At 40.5% G+C, this 24275-nt stretch overlaps 1 protein-coding gene across 3 annotated transcripts in view; it reads left to right on the top strand.

The window, feature by feature from the left end:
• Positions 1–24275, top strand: part of LMBR1 (limb development membrane protein 1) — a 151410-nt gene that overhangs the window by 44997 nt on the left and 82138 nt on the right. For all 3 annotated transcript variants that reach the window (XM_043590023.1, XM_043590022.1, XM_043590024.1), the window contains one exon: positions 18820–18923. In XM_043590023.1, the coding sequence (XP_043445958.1) occupies positions 18820–18923 (104 nt within the window). The remainder of the gene's footprint in view (positions 1–18819; positions 18924–24275) is intronic.

Genomic DNA, 24275 nt, shown 5'->3' with positions numbered 1-24275 from the left:
GTTCAGCGGGACCAGTGTTGTGTCTTCTGGTGGAAACATTCTTCCCTTTAGAGCTTGGACGTCTAGGCTAGCAGCACTAGTTCCTAAGGTTATAGGAACAGGAAGCAAAAGTTTTGCTAGTGGGCACTGGGGATAATAGTACCCCCATTCCTATTTCTCCCCCTTGATTCCTGGGCCTGGGAACCAACCACCATATTGGATACAGATTCAGGGCACTTGCAGCCTCCTGGAGTACCTTTCCTTAGTCCTGCGAAGCATCGCCACCTAGCTGGCACTGTAACTGGGTCTTCAGAAGGACATTCCACCTTTCTGTCAAACCAGCTGCTTCGGGAGGTAGGGAACATGTAAGACCAGTGAATTCTTTCTTTCTTTCTTTTTTTTTTTTTAACATTTATTTTTGAGAGACAGAGAGAGACAAAGAATGAGCAGAGAGAGAGGAAGACACAGAATCCAAAGCAGGCTCCAGGCTCTGAGCTGCCAGCACAGAGACCAACACAGGGCTTGAACTCATGAACTGTGAGATCATGACCTGAGCCGAAGTCGGACACTTAACCGACTGAGCCACCCAGGTGCCCTAAGACCAGTGAATTCTAAGGGCATGGGTCCACTGTAGCTCTTCTTTTCCTGTGAAGCATTGCTGTGATGATGGTGGACGGGGCAGTCTAGAAGTTCACGGATGGTAGTTTGGGCAGAAGCTTTGTGTTCCAGGCAAATCTGTATCTGAGTGTCTGTTCCAGTAAGGACAAAACGCTGCCCTTCCCATGATGGGAGTGGTCCATTTCAATAAATCTGCCACCAGATAGCTGGCTGATCTCCCCTGGATGTGGTGCCACATTGAGCTCCCAGTGTTGGTTTTTGCTGCTGAGTGATTAGGCCAGTTTGCTGGGGGCCACAATCCAGAGCCCAGGCTTAGCTTCCACCCCTGCCATCGTGGCCACTCTGTTCATGAGCCCATTGGATCGTGACAGGGGTGGCTGGGGAAAGAGGCTGACTGGTGTCCACAGGATGGGTAATCCTATCCACTTGATTATTAAACTCCTCTGCCATGATCCCCTTTTGGTGAGCAATCACATGGGACACAAATTTCCTTGTTACCAGTTTTCTAATCATGTTTCTTCCTAGTCCCAGACCATCCAACAAAATCATTGGATATGACCCATGTATAATAATAATAATGAATAATAATGAATAATAGTAATAATCACATGTCTGGCCATTTCTCCTCCCAGGCAAAGTGCATTACCTGAACATGCAGTGCATTGGCAGGGTTTCCCTTCACTGCTGTCCTTCAGAGATGTCCCAGGGAGGAGCTGTGGTGCTGCAGCCGTCCGCTCTGGGTGAACAGGCCTGAGTCTTTTCTTCCTTTGTCAGCTGAGTGTAGGGATCTCCCCTACATACACCCCTACATGCACCCCTACAGGAGTGCATAGGTGCAAGTTCGGGGAGAGAAGTAGTGTGGCAGCAGTGGGGCCCGGGGGCGTTTGGGTTACTTGTTCACGTAACTGATTTGTGCCTTCGGGACCCGCTTGGGCCTGATCGTGTGCATACCACTTCCTTTAGCTGATGGAGTGCTGCTGTTGCCTCTGTCCAATGCTACGGCTCGCTGGCTCAGATAGCGCCTTGTTCACGGGGGACAGTTCAGGCCACGTGGTTAGCTTGGAGGCCCGTGATCAAGTGTTCAGTCTCCGCTGAGGCCCGGTGACAGAACAAGATGTGTTACTTAAGGGAGAGTGGTTGTCTGTGCAGGACGGCAGGGCTTTACTCCGGAGTCCCAAGGGCCCGTGCCGTGGTCCATCTGTAGCGCCTGTTGAAGGCTCCAAACAACATCCCTGTCTGCCACGGACACTTCAGGCACCCGCGGATTTACAGACCAGATGGCCTGAGTAGTAGAGCAGCTCGCACAGCGGCCTGTGCTTGTTGCAGAACTTGCTTTCGTTCTGGGCCCCGCCGCAAACTGGCAGCTCTGGGTGTCACCCGGTAAATGGGCCGGAGAAACGCTGAAATGAGAGATTCGTTACCTTCAAAGTCCAAAGAAGCCCATGAGCATCGTGCCTGTTCCGGTTGTAGGAGAAGCCAGAGTCAGCAACGAATTCTTCACCTGAGAAGACATCCCTCCAAATGCCCCACAGCACTGGACCCCTAGAAATTTCACTGACATAGGAGGCCCCTGAATTATTCTTAGATTTATTTTCTACCCTCCGACGTGAAAACATCTCACCAGTAAGTCTGGAGTCGGTGCTACTTCTTGCTCACCAGATCCAGTCCGCAAAATGTCATCATTCGAAGGGGCCGGTGGGACATTTTGTGGGGGCTCAAGATCCCTGCAGATTAAATTGTGATGTAGGGCTGCAGTGTTGGTGTGCCCCTGAGTACCTGTGTACCCAGGTACTAGGGTATGTGCTGATTTACTCAAGCAGTGAAACCAAATCTGGTACAGCGGCTGCAGTTGGAGTCGCCACCTAGTGAAGCTCATGGTAACCCGCTGTCATTGTCCTGAGGTCCATCTGTCTCGGGGATGTGGGAGTCAGTGCTCCTGCACCTTTCAGATCCTTCATGGGGGCACTAATCTCTGCATTCCCTTCAGGGATGTGGTGTGGCTTTTGGTTTGCTGTTTTCCTAGTCAGAGGCGGTTCTGGGGACTTCCACTTGGCGTTTCCCACCATAACAGCCCTTACGACACAGGGCAGGGAGCCAGCGTAGGGATTCCGTCAGCTGTTAGGGAGATCTGTCCTTGTGCATTCCGGAACCGGGGATGTGACCGTGGACCGGGTTTGGAGGCCCCTGTGAGGCACGTGAGACCTCAGCTAACCCCTCATTGGCCAGCTGACCCCAGAAGCCCTGCTCTGACAGTGCACCACAGTGACGTTTGGGGTTCAGTGTTGAGTAGTCCTCAAGAGGTCTGATGATCTTTACCCCAGCTCAGTTCTACCGTCCATATTCATTTGTAAGTCATTTACCATCCTGGAACATTCACGAGATTTTCTTGTTATCTTTCTTTTTTTTGTTAAACTTTTTGTGAATTTGGATCACCTGCTCCAGGACTTTCGTGCTGAAAATGTTCAATAGTCATTGCAGCGTGAATAAAAGTTATTTATTGTTTCATTAGGAACACCTTGGGAAAAAAGAACTTAATTTGAAAAGAAATTTAGTGGCTTATCCTATAAAATTGTCAGTAGGGATGGTTTTGATCACTTTTGCCTTTAATGTGTAAATCATATGGATTGGAGGCTAATGGGTGTATTGATGATGCTTTAGTATGTATAACTACATTTAGTTTGAATTAAATACACTCTCTGGATTGTGGACACATAGATTTGAGATGTTCCATGTTAACTGTATTATCTTGAAATGCCATTAACTTCTCTTGGGCCGGATTTAGTAACATAAAATAAATAAAATACTAACCTTAGTTCTAAATCCCTATCATGTAGCAAGACGTATCTCTGTCTACAATGAGAAAATGATTAAAATACCTTGAAAAATATGATCTGCAAAAATGATACTGGAGCTGGAAAAAGGCAGGATGGTAATCCTCTGGTCATTGACGGTTTTGGCCCATGGTCTTTGTCAGGTGTCATGTGTCACCCGGATTCTGTGAGGTGTGTCCTGTCCACTTAGTGCGGTAATGATATGCTGGCAACTATAGTTATTGTAGGATGGTACAAAGGGGGCGTGTACAAAGGCACCCTGGGAGATAAAATTGTCATTTTTATTGTTAAAATTGGAAAAGGTTAAAAAATGGGCAGAAGAAAGTATCTACTTGTTATTGTGTCTTGTTAAAAACTTAGCAGAAAAATGTGAAACCCTTCAGTTCCATAGATTGAAAACTGATACAGATGCTTAATGGGTTTTCCTTTTGGGGTGGTGGACATGTTCTGGAATGAGGGGGGGTAGTGGTAGCGCAATGTTGTGAACACACTACATGCATTGAATTATTCACTTTAAAATGGTAATTTTAGGTAATGTGAGTTTAAAATTAAAAACCAAACAGGAATCAATCTTTGGAAGGTACGTGAAGGATGGAATTAAGTTGTAGCCTTCCATAAAATCAGGAAATAATTCTTGGATTTTGAGGTATCCCCCCCACTGAGTGGGGCCAGTTTTTGCTAAGCTGCCCATACTCACCATACTCACCAGAAAGAGATACGTGTTTATAACGTGATTGCCGAGTTGACGTTCAGTCTGTTCAAAGATAACCACAATGAAAGTGACTAGTCTTTGCAAGGTGTATGTGTTTTATTTTGATTTTTTCAACAGGCATAGACAATATGCTATTGTGCACATCATGAAGGAACAATACACAATCCATCTTTATTTCATCTATTTTCAAGTTCCATAGAAGATTTAAAAAAATCAGACTTTTAGATTATAAGCAGCCAAACTTTAAAAGAATATAAATATTACATCTACTTATGTACAGATATTGACTCAAGTCCTTAATAAAGTTTAATATACCATTATTAGGTAAATGTTACTAATAGCTTCTAGTTAATTGGTCTTGATAGTCTTTTATCATAACATGCATCAGTTTTGTTACTGGATATTAATGGAGGTATTGTTTATAATATTAAAAAGCAGGGGTGCCTGGGTGGCTCAGTCGGTTAAGCGTCTCACTCAGTTTCGGCTCAGATCATGATCTCACTGTTTGTGAGATTGAGTCCCATGTAGATCTGCGACCCATAAGCATAGAACGTGCTTGGGATTCTTTCTCTCCCTCCCCCGCTTGCATGAGCGTGTGGGCTTGCTTTCTCAAAAAAATAAATAAAAGCAAACATTAAAGAAAAAAATCTAAGCGTTTAAAGTAAGAGATTTGCTTAATTAAATTTTGGTGGATCTGAACAGTGGAGTGCTTTTTTTTTTGTTGTTTGTTTTGCTATTTATAGATGATGATGTAGAAGAATATTTGTTGATAGAGAAAGATGTTGGAAAAATGCCTTCCTCTGGGTGATAGGATTGATTAGAGGATATAAACATTGTTTTGATGCTTGTGTTGTGTAGTATTTCTGTAATGGAGATGTATTGCTTTTTTGTTACAAGAAAAAACTTACATTAAGGTTAAAAGTTTCATAACTCGTTGCTAAAATTGTTTTTATTTATTTTTTGTTCTTCTAATAGAAGCTGTTCTAATTCTGAACTTTACACAATACTTCCTATTCAAAAGCAGCCTTGTAGTCTTTCCCTAAGGCTTCTGCTTTCTTGGTAGGATTTTTTTTGTTCTATAACTTGCCAGCTGGATTAGGTCCTCAGTTCTACTGAAATGTTGATTTTAACTTAGATTTGTCATTTAATATGGCTGAACTCTGATTGATTTTCTGTTTTAAATTCATGAAGTTTTTGGTGTATGTGATGAAAAGTGATAGATCATTTGCTTCATAGTATTATGTCGGATTTGGGGATATTTTGTGACCCCAGCAGATGGAGCTAGAAGTTAACGCATCCTGTGGCAATCTGGCAGTTCCCTTTGGTTTGGCTTGGTTTTAAACTAAGTATTGCAAACAAAACAAACCAAACAAACCCCAAACCCCCAACCCCCAAAAGACTATTCTAGGATCATTAAATAACCTTTGTTTAAGTTCAGATGCTTCTTTGGGGAATAGGCACAGGACATCTTTCAAAAACACTGTCACTAATACTGATTTAGACAAACCACAAGGTTTTTGAATTTTTAGGGTTGTACTATACTATTATATCGAAGCATGTAATTTTAGCTTTTTGAAGCAGAGAATTTTGACTAATATTTTTATTTTATAAATGAATATGTAAAAACATGTAATAAACTGTATGATATATATGAGCCCTAACTTAAAATTAGGAAAGTTTTATCAAAGTTAATAGAATAACTCTAAAGGGATATTAATGTATATATGTCTGATATATGTTTGTAAAATGCTGGAAACTTACTACGTCTTACAAAGTTGCCAAGAATATAATTACTACTTAGGAATGTATATTAGATATATTGTTTTTCTACATATTAGGTGTTCTTCTCATACTAACTTTAAATTTTATGTTATAGATTTGATAATTAAATTAGAATAAGCTAAGTCTGAAGCTTTCACATTTATATACTCTGGTTAATAAACTTAATTTTTTGCATTTAATTATTAGACTTTTAATAAATAAAAGATGGTTACCTAGGTAGGTGATTATCCTGTTAAGATAAGACCATCACCTTTCAAATTCTTTGCGTTAAGTGAGTATTTCTTGCAAAAATAAATAGCTGTGGTGGTTCTGTATCACTTTATATCCCTTTCTACAATTGTGGTTGTCAAAACCATTAGTGGTAATATTGAGGCTCCTGGAAAAAGAGCCGTTGGGGGGAAAAGTTTAGATGATATATGCACATATATGTATTATATGTATATGCGTATATAACGCGTAACGTACATATTATATAATGTAAATAACACACACATACACATACATACACACACACGTCACATATATATAAAGTTCGGTACGTGAAAGCAGGCATCTAATTTCATGTCAAGCTGAAGAGTTGGTATTCAGAATCTTTGTGATCGTACTCAGCATTTTCTGCACTCGCTCTGTAGACACCACTGCTTGTTGATACCTGTTGATAGCGATTTTTTTATTTAGCTTTCTGTTACTATCTGCATTAAAATTTTTTAATGTCTATTTATTTTTGAGAGAGAGAGAGAGAGAGAGAGAGAGAGAGAGAGAAAGCGTGAGCGGGGCGGCGGGGGCAGAGAGAGAGGGAGAACAGAACCCGAAGAACTGTGAGATCATGACCTGAGCCAAAATCAGACGCTTAACTGACTGGGCCACCCAGGTGCCCCAACTGTCTTCATTTTAAGTGTGTGGGTTAGAGTAGATACTTTTTCTGATTTGTGTTTTTGCCCAAGGCAGAGTTTTATTTCTTCACTTTTGATTTTCAGAGAAACATTTGAGCTTGGTGTTGTCTCTGCATGAAAGGGACATATGTGATCAGAATGATGAATTCTGGAAGTATGTATGTTTATAACTCAACAACAATAAGAAAGTCTCATTCTGTGCTATGAATGATAGTTGATTGTTTCACACGACAAAAATTAAGTAAAAATTTTCGCGCCATTGGAAAGGTATAGTGGATTCTAAGCATTCAAAGGTTTATATTCATGGGTGCAACTATTTGAGAGAAAGCTTTGAGCTCCAAGTGGTAATTTGTGACTTGGCTGAGGCTGGGATTTGACCTGTGTAGTCACTGAGGCTAGTGAATAGAGTGGAAGGCAGGGCTGAGAGCCCAGATGGTATCCGCATCTCAGTGCAGTTTGGTCACCTTTGCCTTTATGCATTTTGTTGGAAGGTTACCTAACAGGGATTTGGAGAATTTTGAGTTTCACAAAGAGGTTTAAATATGTTTCATTCTTTTTAAGGATCTTTTTGTGCTCCCTATGGAAAATTTAGAATATGTAGGAAAGCAGGAAGAAAAATCATCCCTGATTTTACTACATTTGCATTGTTAATAATTTGGTGTATTTCTTTACAGTTTATTTTCTGTATCTACTTTTTTGTCATTTGTTTTTATATATTTTTAATGTCATGTGTATATAGGTTTTTGTTTTGTAAGCTTTTTGGGGTATAATTAATGAGAATAATTCTTTGGGAAAGGGGTGAGAGCTAATTTTAGCTGTAACTCACATTACAGTCTTGTCTTTATCTGGTCAAATTGCTGGCGTGCCTTAGAATTTTTCAATTTTTTGGAGCATTTGTGTTTTATGTTGAGACAGGGCAAGTGGGGGGAGGCACTGACATTTGTTTAGTATTTGGTATGTTATTTGTCTTCTTTAGGAGAGCCCTGTGAGTTAAGTTGTAGCCTATTTTATACACAAGGAAACAGAGCAGAAGTTCTTTTTCCAGGTCATATATAGCTGATAGATGCAAACTTAGACATAAAGTGCCACTCACTCAGACATCTGCCATCGGGACTAGGAAGGTCTGTAAAAAAATTTTTTTAATGTTTATCCATTTTTGAGAGAGAGAGAGCGTGCGCGCGAGAGAGAGTGAGCACGTGCAAGGGAGGGGCAGAGAGAGAAGGAGACACAGAATCTGAAACAGGCTCCAGGCTCTGAGCTGTCAGCACAGAGCCTGACACAGGGCTCGAACCCACGAACCGTGAGATCGTGACCTGAGCTCAAGTTGGGAGCCAGGCGCCCCAGAAGTCTTTTAAATCATGAATAGTACGAATGCCTTGTTATGTCAGAGGATATTATAGTACACAAAGTACATATACTGCATTCAGTGTTTTGTTGAAGTTGGATTTGTTAAAACCTTTCTGTATTTGGTGTTTTAAGAAGGCTTGAATGGGGGGCCATCTGGGTAGCTCAGTCACCTGAGCGTCAGACCCTTGATATTGGTTCAGGTCATGGTCCCAGGGTCTTGGGATTGAGCCCCGTATCAGGCTCTGTGCCGAGCATGGAGCCTGCTTGGGATTCTCTCTCTCTGTGTCTGTCTCCCTCTGCCCCTTCCCCTGCTCACATGCATGCACGCTCTCTCTCTCTCTCTCTCAAAAAACAGGTAGGTGGGTGGGTAAATAAATAAATAAGAGCTTGGGTGTGGGGGCGCCTGGGTGTTTCATTTGGCTAAGCCTCCAACTCTTGATTTCAGCTCAAGTTGTGACCTCACGGTCATGGGATCAAGTCTTGCACTGGGCCCCGCACAGAGCGTGGAGGCTGCTTGGGGTTCTCTGTCTCCCTCTCTCTCTGCCACTTCCCCACTCACGTTCTCTCTTACTCCCTCTCAAAGTGAATATTTTTTAAAAAGGCTTGGATGTACATGTGCACACATATAAACACATGTAGAAGTTTTTAATTCTGTTTTAATGTCTTACCAACTGATCAGAAGCTCACTTATGTTTTGTTTTACACAGATGGATAGAATTAATAGGCTGTCATATGCTCAGTTTAATCTTCAGTAAAATCTTATTAAACTGATTGCACTTTTCAGCAGTATTTCAGCAATATTGCTGTTTTTACAAAATTCAAAATATTGTGCCTTTTTCATCCAGAATGTAAAGTGTGAGATACCATACAGCAATTCAGAAAGAGGACGAGATCTTGGACCTAATCCCCTATCATTTGTAACTTCTGGAATTTGTGTGGCATTTATTTAACCTCTTTTAAAAAAGAGTTTGGTTTCTGGGTGGGTTGAACAAGGGGATCTCCAAGTTCTTTTTTGCTCCAAAATTATTTCTTTGTTGGTGCATTAAAATAAAAGTAAACTTTTGCTTATTTTATTAAAAAAAATTTTTTTAATGTTTATTATTTTGAGAGTGAGCAGGGGAGGAGCAGAGAGAGAGGGAGACACAGAATCTGAAGCAGGCTCCAGGCTCTGAGCTGTCAGCACAGAGCCTGTTGTGGGACTCGAACTCATGAGCCGTGGGATCATGACCTGAGCCGAAGTTGGATATTTAACCAACTGAGCCATCCAGGCGCCTCTAAACTTTAGCTTATTTTGAATCAAGTTTAATTTTAGAATCTTAAAAATGTTGTGTCTATGCTGCTTAAGTGTTTTGTTAAAATAAAGAGTTCTTTATTTAGACCATTACAAACAGGAAGAAATGTCCTTTTTATTGAAAGCAATTCTTTGAGAAGATAGAAAACATTTTTTTTTTTGTAGGTGATGGTCTTTTTTTCTTTCTGAATCTAAGTTGAGGGTAACAGATATTGAATAGCATAATAAGAGCTTAACAAAGTGAGGCTTTGCAATTATTTCATTATTATGTTTAATATGTTTTTACGACACCATCGTTTTATTAGAGTACACCTTCTAAATGTATCAAAGAACATAATGGAAGGGGTATAGAAAAAGGAGAAAAAAAAAATAAGCTTGATGGTTCTGTGAAGGATCCTAGAGGCTCACTGTAGAATGTATACAGGAACAGTTAAATTTCAGGAACTTAGGGCAAGAGAGTAAAGACAGTGGATATATCACAGGAGGGAACAGTTTTATCTTGTAAGAGAAAACCAAGACAAAGGAATTGAGGTTTAGGCTTTATTCTGTTGTTGAGTTGTGTGCTGAAACAATTTGAAAAAGGCACAAGGACATCAGTTAGTTTCTGGGAAATCAACTGGAAACGGTAACTACAGGTTAAAAACAATTTTTTAAAGATTAACAAATACATGAAGACAGTAAAGAATGCTCTGCTGTGCTGTTTTATGCCCAGAACTTTCCCTGTATTTTATCAAAAACTAAGCCTCAGGTGTGAAGTAAGAAAAATTAAAATCAGCATTCAAGTGTTGGTAGAGAAACACTTTAAAAGCTAAATATAGTTTGGCCAAGATGGAGTAAGAGGGACTGTCTGTACCCTCTCACCTGCAACAACCAAGTGTTCACGAAAACATAGGCAATGAAGAATAGCGATTTAGGACGGATGAGTCCTGCAGCTGCTCCAAGGTGCTGCGGCGGGGTTGGGGGTGCAGGCTGCTGGGCGGAGTACTAGAAAGGAGAGAGACATCTTTTACAGATGGATAGACTCAATGGGCTATCGTATTCTCAGTTTCAACGTTTCTCTTAGTAAGATCTTATTAAACTCATGTTCTTTTTTGGGGGGGGAAGAAAGCTGAAATGAAGGTTTTCACAAGGTTGCATTCCTTTTTGGAGGCTCTGGGGAACAATTTGCTTCCAGGCTCATTCAGGTTATGGTCTGAATTTGGTTCTTTGTGATTGTAAGACTGAAGCCCTCCATCTCATGCCAGGTGGCTGGTCTTTGCCCCAGAGGCTGCCCACCTGTTATGTTTTCCATGTGACCCACCTCCAGCAAAGGTGGGTTGAGTTCCTCCCTGATTTACCCTTCTGCTGCTTCTCTCTGACTTCAGATCGAGAAAGTTCTCTGCTTCTAAATGGTCCAGTTGGGTAGGTTGCACCCACCTGGCCAATCTGAGATGCTCTCTTTATCTCTCATATTAAAGTCCATAACCTTAATAATATATCTGCAGTCTTTTTGGCACATATGCCGGATCAAATAGTGGCCCTCTCCTGTGCGCACCCGTCTTCCCCCATCATGTCTACTTACGATCTCAGAATGTGGCCTTCTTTGGAAATAAAGTCTGCAGATGTAATTAGTGAAGATAAAGTCACACTGGATTAGGGTGAGCCCTGATCGAATTACTAGTATCCTTATAAGAAAATAAAACAGAGGCACAGACACATGAAGAAGGCCACGTGAAGCCGAAGGTCGAGATTGGAGTGATGCATCTACATATAAGCCCAGGAATGCAGCTACCAGAAGAGATAGGGAAAGGTTCTTCCCTAGAGCCTTCAGAAGAGATATAGCCCTACTGATACCTTGATTTTGGACTTGTAACCTCCAGAACTGTGAGATAATAAATTTCTGGAAAAAAAAAATAAATTTCTGTTGGCAGAGGCTATGCAGTTTGTGGTACCTTGTTAGAGCAGCCCTAGAAGACTAATGAATCATGGACCATAACATATTCACAGATTTTAGAGATTAAGATGTGGACATCTTTGGGGGGTTGCTCTGCCTACCTTGAGCCTGTAGCTGAGTACAAAGCAGAAAAATACAACCCATAATGATGAGAAAATAAATCACACACAATTGTTAGAGATTCAGAATTGGTAGATAAGAATGGTAATGCATTTCTTATAACCCTGTCTCATATGTTCCAGAAGCTAGAGGAGAGATGGACCATATTGAGACAGGGAATATATAAAAATAATCAAATCAGACTTCTGGAAATTTTTTCATGTCACATGAAAATATATTGGATGGAATAAAAACAGACAACATTGCAAAAGAGGTTAGTGAACATGAAGACATAGCCATAGAAAATTTTTCAAAAAAGAAAGACACAGAGGGGGAAAAAATGACTGAAAAACTGACCAGGGTATCAGTGATATAATTGATGTTCTTTTTAAAAAAAATTTTTTTTAGCATTTATTTATTTTTGAGAGAGAGAGAGAGTGAGAGCCAAGAAGGGGCAGAGAGAGAGAGGGAAACACAGAATCTGAAGCAGGCTCCAGACTCTGAGCTTTCAGCACAGAGCCTGACGCAGGGCTTGAGCCCATGAACCGTGAGATCATGACCTGAGCCGAAGTCCAGCACTTAACCGACTGAACCACCCAGGCACCCCGATATAATTGATGTCCTTAAAGAAGGGAGGATTAAGAAGAAATATTTGAAAAAGTAATGACTGAAAGATTTCAAGATTAGATGAAAACTATAAACCCTGATCTAAGAAGCTCAACTAGCCCTATGCACAAGAAAGATGAAGAAAACTATACCAAGATGCTTCAAATTGGTCAAAACCTGTGATAAAGAGAAAATCTTAAAAGCATTCAGAAAGGAAGACATAGAAAGTACAGAGGAACAATGATAAGAATCAGCTTATCTCTTGGAAGAAATAATGCAAGCCAGATGACAGTGGAGCATCTTCACTGAAAAAAAGCCTACTAACTTAGTTCTCAATCTAGTGAAGATATTTTTCTAAAACAAAGGCAAAGTAAAGACAGTGTCAGATACACAAAAGGTAAAAATTCATCAGCAGACCTATACTACAAAAAATAAGGGAAGTCCTATAGGCAGAAGCAAATCGGTAGGAGATAGACATCTCAATCTACAAAGCAGAATGAAGAGCACTTTAGAAGTGGCAGTTGTAAAATATAAAAGTTTTTCTTTATTATACGTCTTAAAAAAATGTGTTATTTAGTTTTTGAGAGAGAGTGTAAACGGGGGAGGGACCGAGAGAGACAGCAACAGAGAATCTGAAGTGGGCTCTGTGCTCACGGGCTGACATCAGTGAGCCTGATGTGGGGCTTGAACTCATGAACCGTGAGATCGTGACCTGAGCTACAGTTGGATGCTCAACTGACTGAGCCATTCAAGTGCCCCTTTTTATTATATAAGTCTTTTAAAAAGATAATTGGCTGTTTAAAAAATAGTAATGTATTGTGATTTTATAATCTGCACAGGTAAAATGCATGACAACAATAGCACAAAGGAAGAAGGAAAGAAATGGAAATACACTGTTTTTAAGGTTATTCTGTACATGAAGTAGTGTATCACTTGAAAGCAGATTGTGATGAGGTAAGGTGTATGTGATAAACCTGCAAATAACCCTAAAATAGCTCAACAAAGAGAGTTGTAAGCAACTGTAAGAAATAATGGAATCATAAAAAGTTAATCCAAAGGCACGCAGGAAAAGAAGAAAAAGGGAAGATAAATGGGACAAATGGAAAACAAAGAGCAAACTGATAGACTTAAACCTGACCATATCAGTAAACATTAATGGTCTAAACACTCCAATTAAAGGGCAGAGACTGGGAGTGCCTGGTTGGCTCAGCTGGAAGGGCATGCGACTCTTGATTTTAGGGTTGTGAGTTTGAGTCCCACATTGGGTGTAGAGATTACTTAAAAATAAACAAACAAATAAATAAATAAGGTTGTGAATTTGAGTCCCACATTGGGTGTAAAGACTACTTAAAAATAAATAAACATAAATAAATCTAAGAAAAAGGCAGAAATTGTCAGAATGAATAAAAAGGAAAGACTCAAGTATGTGCTGCCTACAGAAAACCCATTTTAATATAAAGGCATGAATAGGCTTGGAGCAATAGGAGAAAAAAGGTATACCGTCCTAATTGTAATAAAAAGAAAGGTGGAATAGTCACATTATTATTAGAAAAAGGTATCGATTTTGCTAGGCATAAATAAGATAATTTCATCATGATGAGGGAGTTCATTTATCAAAACATAATAAACATTTATCTACCTAATAAGTAGCTATTAAATGCATGAAGGAAAAGCTTACAGAAATGAAAGGATTAATAGTCAAAATCATAGTATTATTCAGATTTATTGCTACTCTCTTTTTAAATTTTTTTTTTTTTACGTTTATTTATTGTTGAGACAGAGAGAGACAGAGCATGAACGGGGGAGGGGCAGAGAGAGAGGGAGACACAGAATCGGAAGCAGGCTCCAGGCTCCGAGCCATCAGCCCAGAGCCCGACGCGGGGCTCGAACTCACGGACCGCGAGATCGTAACCTGAGCTGAAGTCGGACGCTCAACCGACTGAGCCACTTAGGCGCCCCTCTACTCTCTTTTTAATAATCGATAGAACAAATTAGGAAAAAATTAACAAGATGGAAAATTTGAATAGCACTCTTAATTTGGCCTAACTAATTTTGCATTTATAGAACTCTCTGCCCAACAGTAGTAGAATATACATTATTTTCAAGTACCCTAGGCACATTTATCAGGAGAGCCCATATTCTTTGCCTATTTAGTCTCAGTACTTTTAGAAGAATTTAAGTCGTACAAAATATGTTCTCTAATGACTGTGAAATTAAATGGGAAACCAGGAACAGAAACATAGACAATCCCTCAATTATTTGATAACTAAATAACTAGTAGGTCAAAGAAGAAATCGAAAGGGAAATTTGAAAGTACTTTGAACTAATAAACATTTAAAACATATGAAAACTTATAGTACTAAAATGCCTGAAACAGAAAAGAAAAAAGGTCTCAAATCAGTGCCCACAATTTCCACCTTAAGAAACCAGGAAGAGGAAATGAATCCCAAATTAAGAAGATTGGAAGTAAAAAAAAAAAAAAAGATAAGAGTAGAAATCAATGAAATGGAAAGTAGAGAAAGTGAGAAGATCAATTAAATTGATAAAAGCTGCAGCCAGAGTGGTGAACAACAAAAAAAAGACACCAATTACCAATATCAAGAATGAGAGGGATGACATCACTATGGATTCTACAGGTATTAAAAGGGTTATTAGTGCACATTGTAAACACCTTATGCCAATACAACCCCTTAGAGAAATGGAAAAATTTGAAAGGCAGAAATTACTAAAGTCCCTCAGACATTGTAGAAATGTTACAAACATTCTCACAAATAAAATTCTAGGCCAAGAAGACTTAACTGTCACTTCTACCAAATATTTGAGGAAGAAGCAATACCAGTTCTACACACTCTTTCAGAAAATTGAAACTGAGGGAGTACTTACTAATTCATTGTGCCCAGCATTACCCTGATTCCAAAACCAGACAGACATTACATGAAAAGAAAACTACAGACCAGTATCCCTCATGCACGCAGATGCGTAAATTCTAAACAAAATTTAGTAACTCAAATGTGACGATATATGAAAAGGATAATACATCATGACTTGAAAAATCAATGTAATTTACCATATTCCAACGCTAAAAAAGAAAAGTCACCACAGTACATGCAGAAGAGCAAAATTCAGCATCCATTTTTGATAAAAAAAACTAGGCATGAAAGGGAATTTCTTCATCCTAGTAAAGAGCATCTGTAAAAACCCTACAGATAACATCATGCTTAGTAGTAAACTGAATGCGTTTCCCTGAGAATAGAAACAAGGCAAGGATATCCCCTCTCACCACTTCTATTCAGTATTCTGAATTCTGGTGATTTTTAGAAAATAAAGGACATTGATGTCGGAAAGGAAAAAGTGAAGCTGTATTAACAGATGAGATGGTTGTCTATATAGAAATTGTGATGGAATATATTATTAAAAAGCTATTAGAATCAATGAGTTTACAGTGTTGCAGGATACATGATAAATACACAAAACTCAGTTGCATTTCTATATATGTACTAACCATGAATAATTGGAAATTGGTTAAAAAAAACAAGTGCCATTTGTATACAGTAGCATCAGAAATATGATATATTTAGGGATGTGTGAGACCTATATACTATACACTATTAAAACTCTGCTGACAAAACTTAAAGAATACCACAATAAATGGAGAGATATATCATGTTCATTGAGCAGAAGACAATGTTTAAGATGTCACTTCTCCCCATATTGGTCTGTAGATTCAATGCAATCTCATTCAGAATCGTAGCAGCCCTCCCCCTCACCCTGCCCCCACTGTTTTGGGGGTAGAAATTGAAAACCTGATCTGAAATTCAGATGGGAATTCAAGGGACTTACGATAGCCAAAACAACTTTGAAAGATAACAAAATTGGAAGACTTACTACCCAACTGGAAGACTATTTTAAGGCCGTATTAATCAAGATGGTGTGGTATCACCATAACAGTAAATAGATCGACTTGATGAAATAGAGGATCCAGGAATATATCTACACGTATATTGTCAATTTACTTCCAACGAAGGTGCAAAGGCGATTTGGTGGAAAAAGGGTAATCTTTTCTACAAATGGTGTTGGAGCAATTGGATAATCATAGACAAAAACTGAACTTCAGTCCATACCTGGCACCATATACAAAAAGTGATTCAAAGGGATCGTAGGTCTAAATGTAAATCTTAAAACTGTAACCCCTGTAGAAAGAAACATAGGAGGAAGTCTTTATGAGACTGGGATAGACCATCATTTCTTGTCTAAAGCATGGTCTGTAAAAGAAAAAGTTGATAAATTGGACTTTGTCAAAAGAAATTTTGTTCTTTGAAAGATACTTGTTTAAAAGGGTGAAAAGACAATCTACAGATGGGGTTAAAATATCGGCAAATTATATGCCTGATAGAGGACTTGTATTCAGAGTATATAAAGAGCTTGCCAAACTCAATAGTAAGCAAACAAACAATCTAATGAAACAGTAAGCAACAGACTTGAAGAGACACTTTCACCAAAGAAGATAGAAATGGATGACAGATAAGTTCATAAAGATGTTCACGTCATTATTGATTAGGGAAATGCAAATTAAGTATTTTTTTTAAAGTTTATTTATTTTGTGTGAGAGAGGGAGAGGGAGAACACGTGAGCTGGGGAAGGGCAGAGAGAGGATCTGTCAGTGCAGAGCCTGACTTGGGGCTTTGACTCATGAACGGTGAGATCATGACCTGAGCCCAAATGAAGAGTTGGACGCTTAACCAACTGAGCCACTCAGGTGCCCCGAGAAATGCAAATCAAAGCAGTAAGGAGACACTGCTCTGCACCTGTTAGAATGGCTGAGACTGAAAAGACTGTCTATACCATATATATTTTTTTAAAGATTATTTAAATTGAGAGAGAGTGAGCATGTGTGGGAGCACAAGCGGGAGAGGGAAAGAGAGAGAAGAGAGAGAATCTTAAGCAGGTTCCGTGATGCCAGCACAGAGCCTAACGTGGGGGGCTTGATCTCAGGCACCGTGAGATCTTGACCTGAGCTGAAATCAAGAGTCGATGCTTCACCGACCTGAGCCCCCTAGTCGCCCTGCCCACACCATATTTTGGTGAAAACAGAGGGTTTGTGTTTTGTTCATTACTGTGTTGCCAGTGCTTGGGACAGTGCCTTCTAAATGAGGTCGTTGAAAGAACATCAGTCGCCCATGTTCAAGAGCACTGAATTAGAGTTTCAGGCAATAGATTGAGTTTATACTTAGCATAATTTTATCTTTAACTCTTGATTTTATAAATACCATAGGCATTATTTTGAAAATCCATTTTATTAAAAAAATTTTTTTAAGTTTATTTGTTTAAGCAGTCTCTTCACCAAACGTGGGGCTCAAACTCACGAGCTTGAGATCAAGAGCCACATGCTGTACTGACTGAGCTAGCCAGGTGCTCCTGAAAGTCACTTTTAAATTTGAGTGTTTTACCTAAAAAAGATGTATAACGGTGTAAGATATTTGGCCACATATAATCCCAAAGACAGACTTAAAGTCCTCTTTTTCTAAATCTGTTTTCATTATAGTTTCAGTAGCTTTTTATTGTGACTGTAGAAGAATACAGAATGTGGGGCGCCTGGTGGTTCAGTTGGTTAAGCATCTGACTCTTGATTTCAGCTCAGGTTGATCTCAGGGTTATGAGATTGAGCCCCGAGTTGGGATCCTCTCTCCCCCTCTCTCCCTGCCCCTCCCCTACTCTCTCTCTCTCACTCTGTCTCTCTCTCAAAATAGATAAATAAATAAACCTTAAAAAAAAAAAGAGTACAGAATGTGCCAAAACAGAAAACAGCGATAGGAGCTTGCCTACCTCTCTTACATTTTCTTCCCCACTTAGAATTGCTTACTAACACTTCCGAGTTGTGGTGGTTTTTAAAAATCCCAGGAATTAGCTCTGCCAGGGGCAGGCTCTGCAACCTTGCCAAGGTAGCTAGCCAGCCTCTGCCTCTGTCCTGTCGGGGTGCTGCTGTGAGGGGTACGTGAGTTTGTATAATCCCAGTAGATCACTTAAAATAGTGCTTGGCACAGAAGAGCTCCACAAATGCTAGTTATTAATTTAGGGTTTTTATCAGTCTTGACTTAAATGATATTATGCATGTAAAATGTCTGCTAGAGTACCTGGCATTTACTAAGTGTTCAGTGTAGACTAGTGCCTATAAATATTCAGGTGCCAGTGTGTCTGAAGAGACTGTATCCTTAGATCTCTGCATTTGTCATCTCGTTAGTGAATTTGTTTAGGACACAAGGAAGAATGTTTCTAGTTTCTGTGTTAGCTTCTCCTAATAGGTACAGGTTACAAAGTTGCACGAATTTTAAATATGAATTTATTGATGCTCCTGGGTGGCTCAGTTGGTTAAGCATCGGACTTGGGCTCAGGTCATGATCGCAGTTCGTTGAGTTGGAGCCCCACGTTGGGGCACAGATGCTGACAGCTCAGAGCCTGGAGCCTGCTTTGGATTCTGTGTCTCCTTCTCTCTCTGCCCCTCCCCCTCTTGTGTTCTGTGTCTCTCTCAAAAAAATAAACATTAAAAAGTGTTTTTAAATATGAAATTATTTTCTCATCTCTAAGCGTAGGTGATTTGTTAGGCTACTCTCCAAGTTGATGTTTATTTTTATTAAAAAGTATGCATCTTTGACTAATATCATAATTTAGCGTAGTCATTTTTTTTTGAAGGCCTGTCTCTAATCTTTCTTTTTTTTGTTCCCTCTTTATAGGTCTGTGGAATCTTGCTTCCCTCTTTTCCAACCTCTGTTTATTTGTGCTGATGCCCTTTGCCTTTTTCTTCCTGGAATCGGAGGGTTTTGCTGGCCTGAAAAAGGTAAAGTGAATCATGTTATGGAATTAAATCTGTCAAATTAAGAAGCATGTGTCATTCATGTTAAACTTGTGAGAGTGGGCTTGAACAACCATTTGACTGAAATATAAAAAGTTTAATTAGTAATAATAGCAATGTGTTATTAATATTAATGATGCTAACAATAGAATTAATAATATTGCATATTGAATGATCTTGTGTGTCCACAGGGAGGAAGTTGTCTTTTGACTTTTGGATGTTTTTATAGTATGTGCAAACGTGGTAGAATACTTGTTTGTAGGGAATAAAGCTGACAACATAGCTGTTCTTAGGCTCTCATTTAGTTTAAAAATGACATAAGGGACGCCTTGGGGGGCTCAGTCCGTTGGGCGTCCGACTTCAGCTCAGGTCATGATCTCGCGGTCTGTGAGTTCGAGCCCCGCGTCGGACTCTGTGCTGACAGCTCAGAGCCTGAGCCTGCTTCGAATTCTGTGTCTCCCTCTCTCTCTCTGTCCCTCCCCCCTTTCATGCTCTCTCTCTCTCTCTGTGTCAAAAATAAATAAACATTAAAAAAAAAATAAAAAGGAATGACATGAAATCTTAAGATCTTAAAACATGTCTTGATGTAAAAGTTATTTCGCTTCCATTTTTTTTTCAGACAGTAGCATGCTATAGAATCCAACATGCTCCTTTAGATAGTCAAATTCTCAAGACTGTGAGTTACTGATCTTAGTGAATGTGAGAGATTACGAAAGAGCAAAACAAGAGACTTTGCATCTTTTTTTTTTTAGTTTATTCATTTATTTTGAGAGAGAGAGAGAGCAAGCAGGAGAGGGGCAGAAAGAGAGGGGAGAGAGAGAATCCCAAGCGGGCTCCACACTGTCAGCACAGAACCTGACACAGGGCTTCAACTCAAAAACCGTGAGATCGTGACCTGAGCTGAAATCAAGAGTCAGACGCTTGACCAGTTGAGCTCCCCAGGCGCCCCAAGAGACTGCATCTTAAATAATCAGTCGAGACCGTATCGGTGGTAATAACTTCAGCTGTCTTTGAAAATAACATTTTAAAATGGAAAGAATGATATTTCTGTTTATAGCTTGTGGAGTTCTTTGCTATAGACATTTGGAATACAATACAAAGATTTAAATAGTTAATACTTCTTGGTAAAAGTGAGTTCTTGCGTTACAGTTTATTTATAGACACATTACGCCTTTTTAAGCGGTTAGTTCTGTTTGTATTGTGATAGATGAAGTGGAAGTATGCCTATGCATCTTGTTGTTGAACAATACTATAACGCCAATTAAATGAATTTGGCAAGGAAAGCCGTAAACTGAATTTTTATTACTTTTTATTTCATATAATTTTTTGTAGTTTCTTAGGAATGAAACTGTTTAGTCTAACATTTTGATGAGTCTTCTGATTTTATTTTATTTTATTTTATTTTATTTTTTAATGTTTATTTATTTTTGAGACAGAGAGAGACAGAGCATGAACGGGGGAGGGTCAGAGAGAGGGAGACACAGAATCTGAAACAGGCTCCAGGCTCTGAGCTGTCAGCACAGAGCCTGACGCGGGGCTGGAACTCACGAACCGCGAGATCGTGACCTGAGCCGAAGTCGAACGCTTAACCGACTGAGCCACCCAGGCGCCCCGAGTCTTCTGATTTTAAACCTTAAGTGCCACACTTTTTAGGTTTGTGTGTTGAAGGGTACCAGGAAAGAGTCACTGAGAGGCGATAAAGTGTCATTTTCGTGGATGCACCTTTCTGCTTTCCGGATGTTATTCCATACTTTAATAGTTTGAAGCTGCAAAGTCACAGTTGATTTCGTGTTTAGTAAAGGTACCGCAATCAGAACGGAATGTAAACTATTACGTTGAAGAGGGCTGGTGGGAATGAACATCGAGAGGAAGTGATGTCATTGAGACACTTGAGAAAGCATTTTCTGTATAATTTTAGATCCAAAGCTTTTGATGGCTTTTCCTTCATTCAGCAGAGTTTTACTCAGCACCTACTGAGCAGTAGTCACTGTGCTACTACTGTAGGGCCTTGCTGGGGACAGGACTGAAAAGACAGGGCTTCTGCCTCCAAGGGATAGTTTCTTCCAGGAGGAAGAAACGGTGCAAACAAACAGATGCAGCCCCATGAACTTTTAGACCGCCAGCCGCAAGGGGAGGCGCCGAGAGGAGCGGGGTCTCCATTCGCCTCGGGAACTGGGGAAGGCTTTTGGCCGGAGGAGTCAGCCCGCACTTGAGCTGAGTCTTGACGGACGAGCAGGCTGCTGCTGGAATGTGGCGCCCCTGGCTTGAGCGGAGGCACGCACTGTGACCGAATTGAGGGAATGCGGACACTTAGCTCAAGAATGGAGAGTTGGGGAGAGATCAGGGTGCGCGGAAGCTCGTTGGGGTCCAGTTCTGAAGGGCTCGGTTCTTCTCTCTGCCAGTTGGTTTGCATTTTGTGCTACAGATGACAGGGAGTTGGCAAAGGATTTTGAAAAGGATGTTCGCGTCTACTGCTTTATTTAAGTGTGGAGACAAATACACATGTCAGAGTTGAAACATATGTCACTGAGGGAAGGAGTACACGCACCACACGATGGGGAGCGCTGTGTTTTGTAGAGATGTCACCATACTGAATCAGTCACGCGCCTCGTTCTGGTAACAGAGTGTTGCGGCGCGTGCCATTAACCTCGCTCTGTTGATGTTGCTGTAAATATGCAGATTGTTCTTTCTTCCCATCTCTGTCTCCTGTGTAATCTTGCCACGTACAAAAACAACTGGTAAAGCTCAGTGTTGAATGCGTTTTCATATTTGGCATTATTGATGTCTTTACCTAATTTATACTTTCTATAAAACTCTAGTTGTCCATTACATAGGCTATTCTGAAAAACAGTGGGTAGTGTGGACAGACCCCTTGTCTCCAAATTATCTTCCTCCCTCAAAGAGGGTCGTGGCTAAAGTTATTGGAGCAGAATTACCAACTATCTCTAGAATTAGAAAAAACGGACACAAACCCCAGTGACATGTCACTGTTCTCTTGTTCCCTCTCACAAACTAAGGTCAGAGGGGAGAAGCAGCTTGAGGAAGGATTAAGAAGGTAACTGAAGATACTTCACACCTACAGTTGCACAGCATTCTTTCCTCTCAGTTTTTTACTTCTGGTCTCCTGTACACACTCAAAAGAATATTTTTTTCTAAGTGCATCTTTGACTGCGTTAGTCTTCTCAGAATCCCTCGTGATCACCAGCTCCGTTTTGTGATCTCGGCGGGGACTGGTGTGCTGGATGTCTGTAGGGGACAGTCGGCACGACCAGCAAACTCAGCAGAGGCTTGAAAGGAGGGCAAGGAGGCAGAGCTCGGATGGTTGGGCGCCATTTGTCTGACTTGGGAGTTGGATCATGAATGGGAGTTGTAGGAACCAAATTAAGAAGTTGGTCTTTAGAGCTGTTAGAGAAGGGAGGGAGATGGGGTGTAGCCTGGGGGGAGGAAGAGACAGAATAATTCGGCTCTTTGTGCACCGAAGAGAAGGGGCCTGTGGAAGAGAGATTGCAGGTGAGAGGGCTAAAGTGAGCAGATTTAGATTTGCCCTAGGGCTCATTGTCTCGGCTGGTTTTCTCCTCTAGGCCTCAGGGTTTCTTTCTGTAAAATGGGTATAGTAATGATGGTTCCCTGACTGTATTATTTAAGGGATTAAATGAGGGGAAACTATTCACGTAAAACACATAACCCAGGATATGTTAGCCATTATTGCCATTATTCTAGAGCTTAATGCATCTCACTAATAAATGTTCTATGGAATATGGTACAGTCAGCTCTTAATTATTTACATATGATCTTGGGTGGTTTTAAGGTTACAGATTATTTTTCCCATTTTGAAATGGCCTGGACTAAAGCAAAATCAGACCTGCTTAAAGATAAGGTGCATTCTGGACTCTATTAGAATTGTTTAGAAACTTTAAAATTAAGGTAATTGTGTTGTTTTAAAGATTCGTATTTTTCAGTTTACAATCAATTACATGTGGGGCACCTGGGCGGCTCAGTCAGTTGGGCAACTAGCTGTTGATTTCGGCCTCAGGTTGTGACGTCATGAGGTTCATGAGATCGAGCCCCGTCTCAGACTCCGAGCTGACAGTGCAGAGCGTGCTTTGTGTTTTCTCTCTCCCTCTCTGCCACTCCCCCGTCACAATAAATAAACAAACTTAACAAAATCAATTGCGTGAAAACTGCAAGGGTTATTAGCGTTGCACAGTTCAGCCTTCAATGTGTGCAGTATGTGTTTAAACCCTTCGTTATTAAGCCTTTCTGTAACGTGAGATCATAGGAGTTTCCTAGTGCACGTTCTACCTGACGTCTGTGGAGACCTGTCATTCTTTACACGGTGTTGTTGCCTGTGTCCCGACTGTAACTGCTGCCTCACTGAAGCGAACGCATCACAGACGGTCACTGGCATGTTTGACACAGCTGGCTAGCAAGTGTATTCCTTTGTGTGTGTGCGTATCCTCTAAAGCTCTGTGCTCATTGGTTATCCTGGACGCAGCTCGTTCCGAAGGGGTATCGAAGAGGGCTTGGAAAACGCTTCTAATTGGTAGATTCAGCAGAGTGATTCGAGTCATGACAAACTTGAAATATGGTTAAGTTAAATTTCTTTTTTATTCCTTTGGCCACCCTCCTGGTGCTGTTTTACTATGTCTAAGTCTGGTGGAGTCCCCGAACGGCATATGGCTCCGCCGTACTCCCATTGATTCCCCTGGGCAATCGATTTTAAAACCGCCCCTTGCATATTGTGCCGAGACGCGGAAATTGGCCACTAGCCACGGGCGGATGCAGAGCTTGAATTGAAAATCAAATTAAGCAGAATTCTCTACTTAGTTTTTAATTAAACCACTATGTTAATTCAAACAGGACATTTTAGGCCTGGGGGGTTGACCATGTCCTTTTAAGGGCCTTAAATAAGCCTTTCTTCTCCCTCCTTGCTGTGGTGCATGTTTCTATTTTATTAGGACCATCTCCTCGCTATTCCCATTCTTTACATTCTCGACGGTAGGAGAACGTAAATGGCTTTAATACAGCAATTTTTTAATTTAAGTAAGACGGTAACTTTTATCTTGGAACTCGAACTTACTGTTAGCACTTAAATGTTCATCGGATCTGTATTATTCGCAGTCACCTGTGTGTACCGTGCTGCACATTTTATATGTTCGTGCGTGTTGACTTCCTGTGCTTGCGTCTGACTGTTGGTTTCAGCCCTGACAAGAAGGGTGCGTCTGCTGGGCGCTGTGTTTTGTGGACATGTCTCTCCGCGGTTTGTGTCTTGGTCCCGCGGTCGTGTGGCAGAGTCCAGGGTGTGGGGGCCCCGGCGCTACTCTTCCTCTCACACCT

The sequence above is a fragment of the Prionailurus bengalensis genome, chromosome A2 (assembly GCF_016509475.1).
Source record: "Prionailurus bengalensis isolate Pbe53 chromosome A2, Fcat_Pben_1.1_paternal_pri, whole genome shotgun sequence".
NCBI lineage: Eukaryota > Metazoa > Chordata > Mammalia > Carnivora > Felidae > Prionailurus > Prionailurus bengalensis.
The sequence above is the reverse complement of the archived record's forward strand: the minus strand, read 5'-3'. Positions and strand labels throughout refer to the sequence as shown.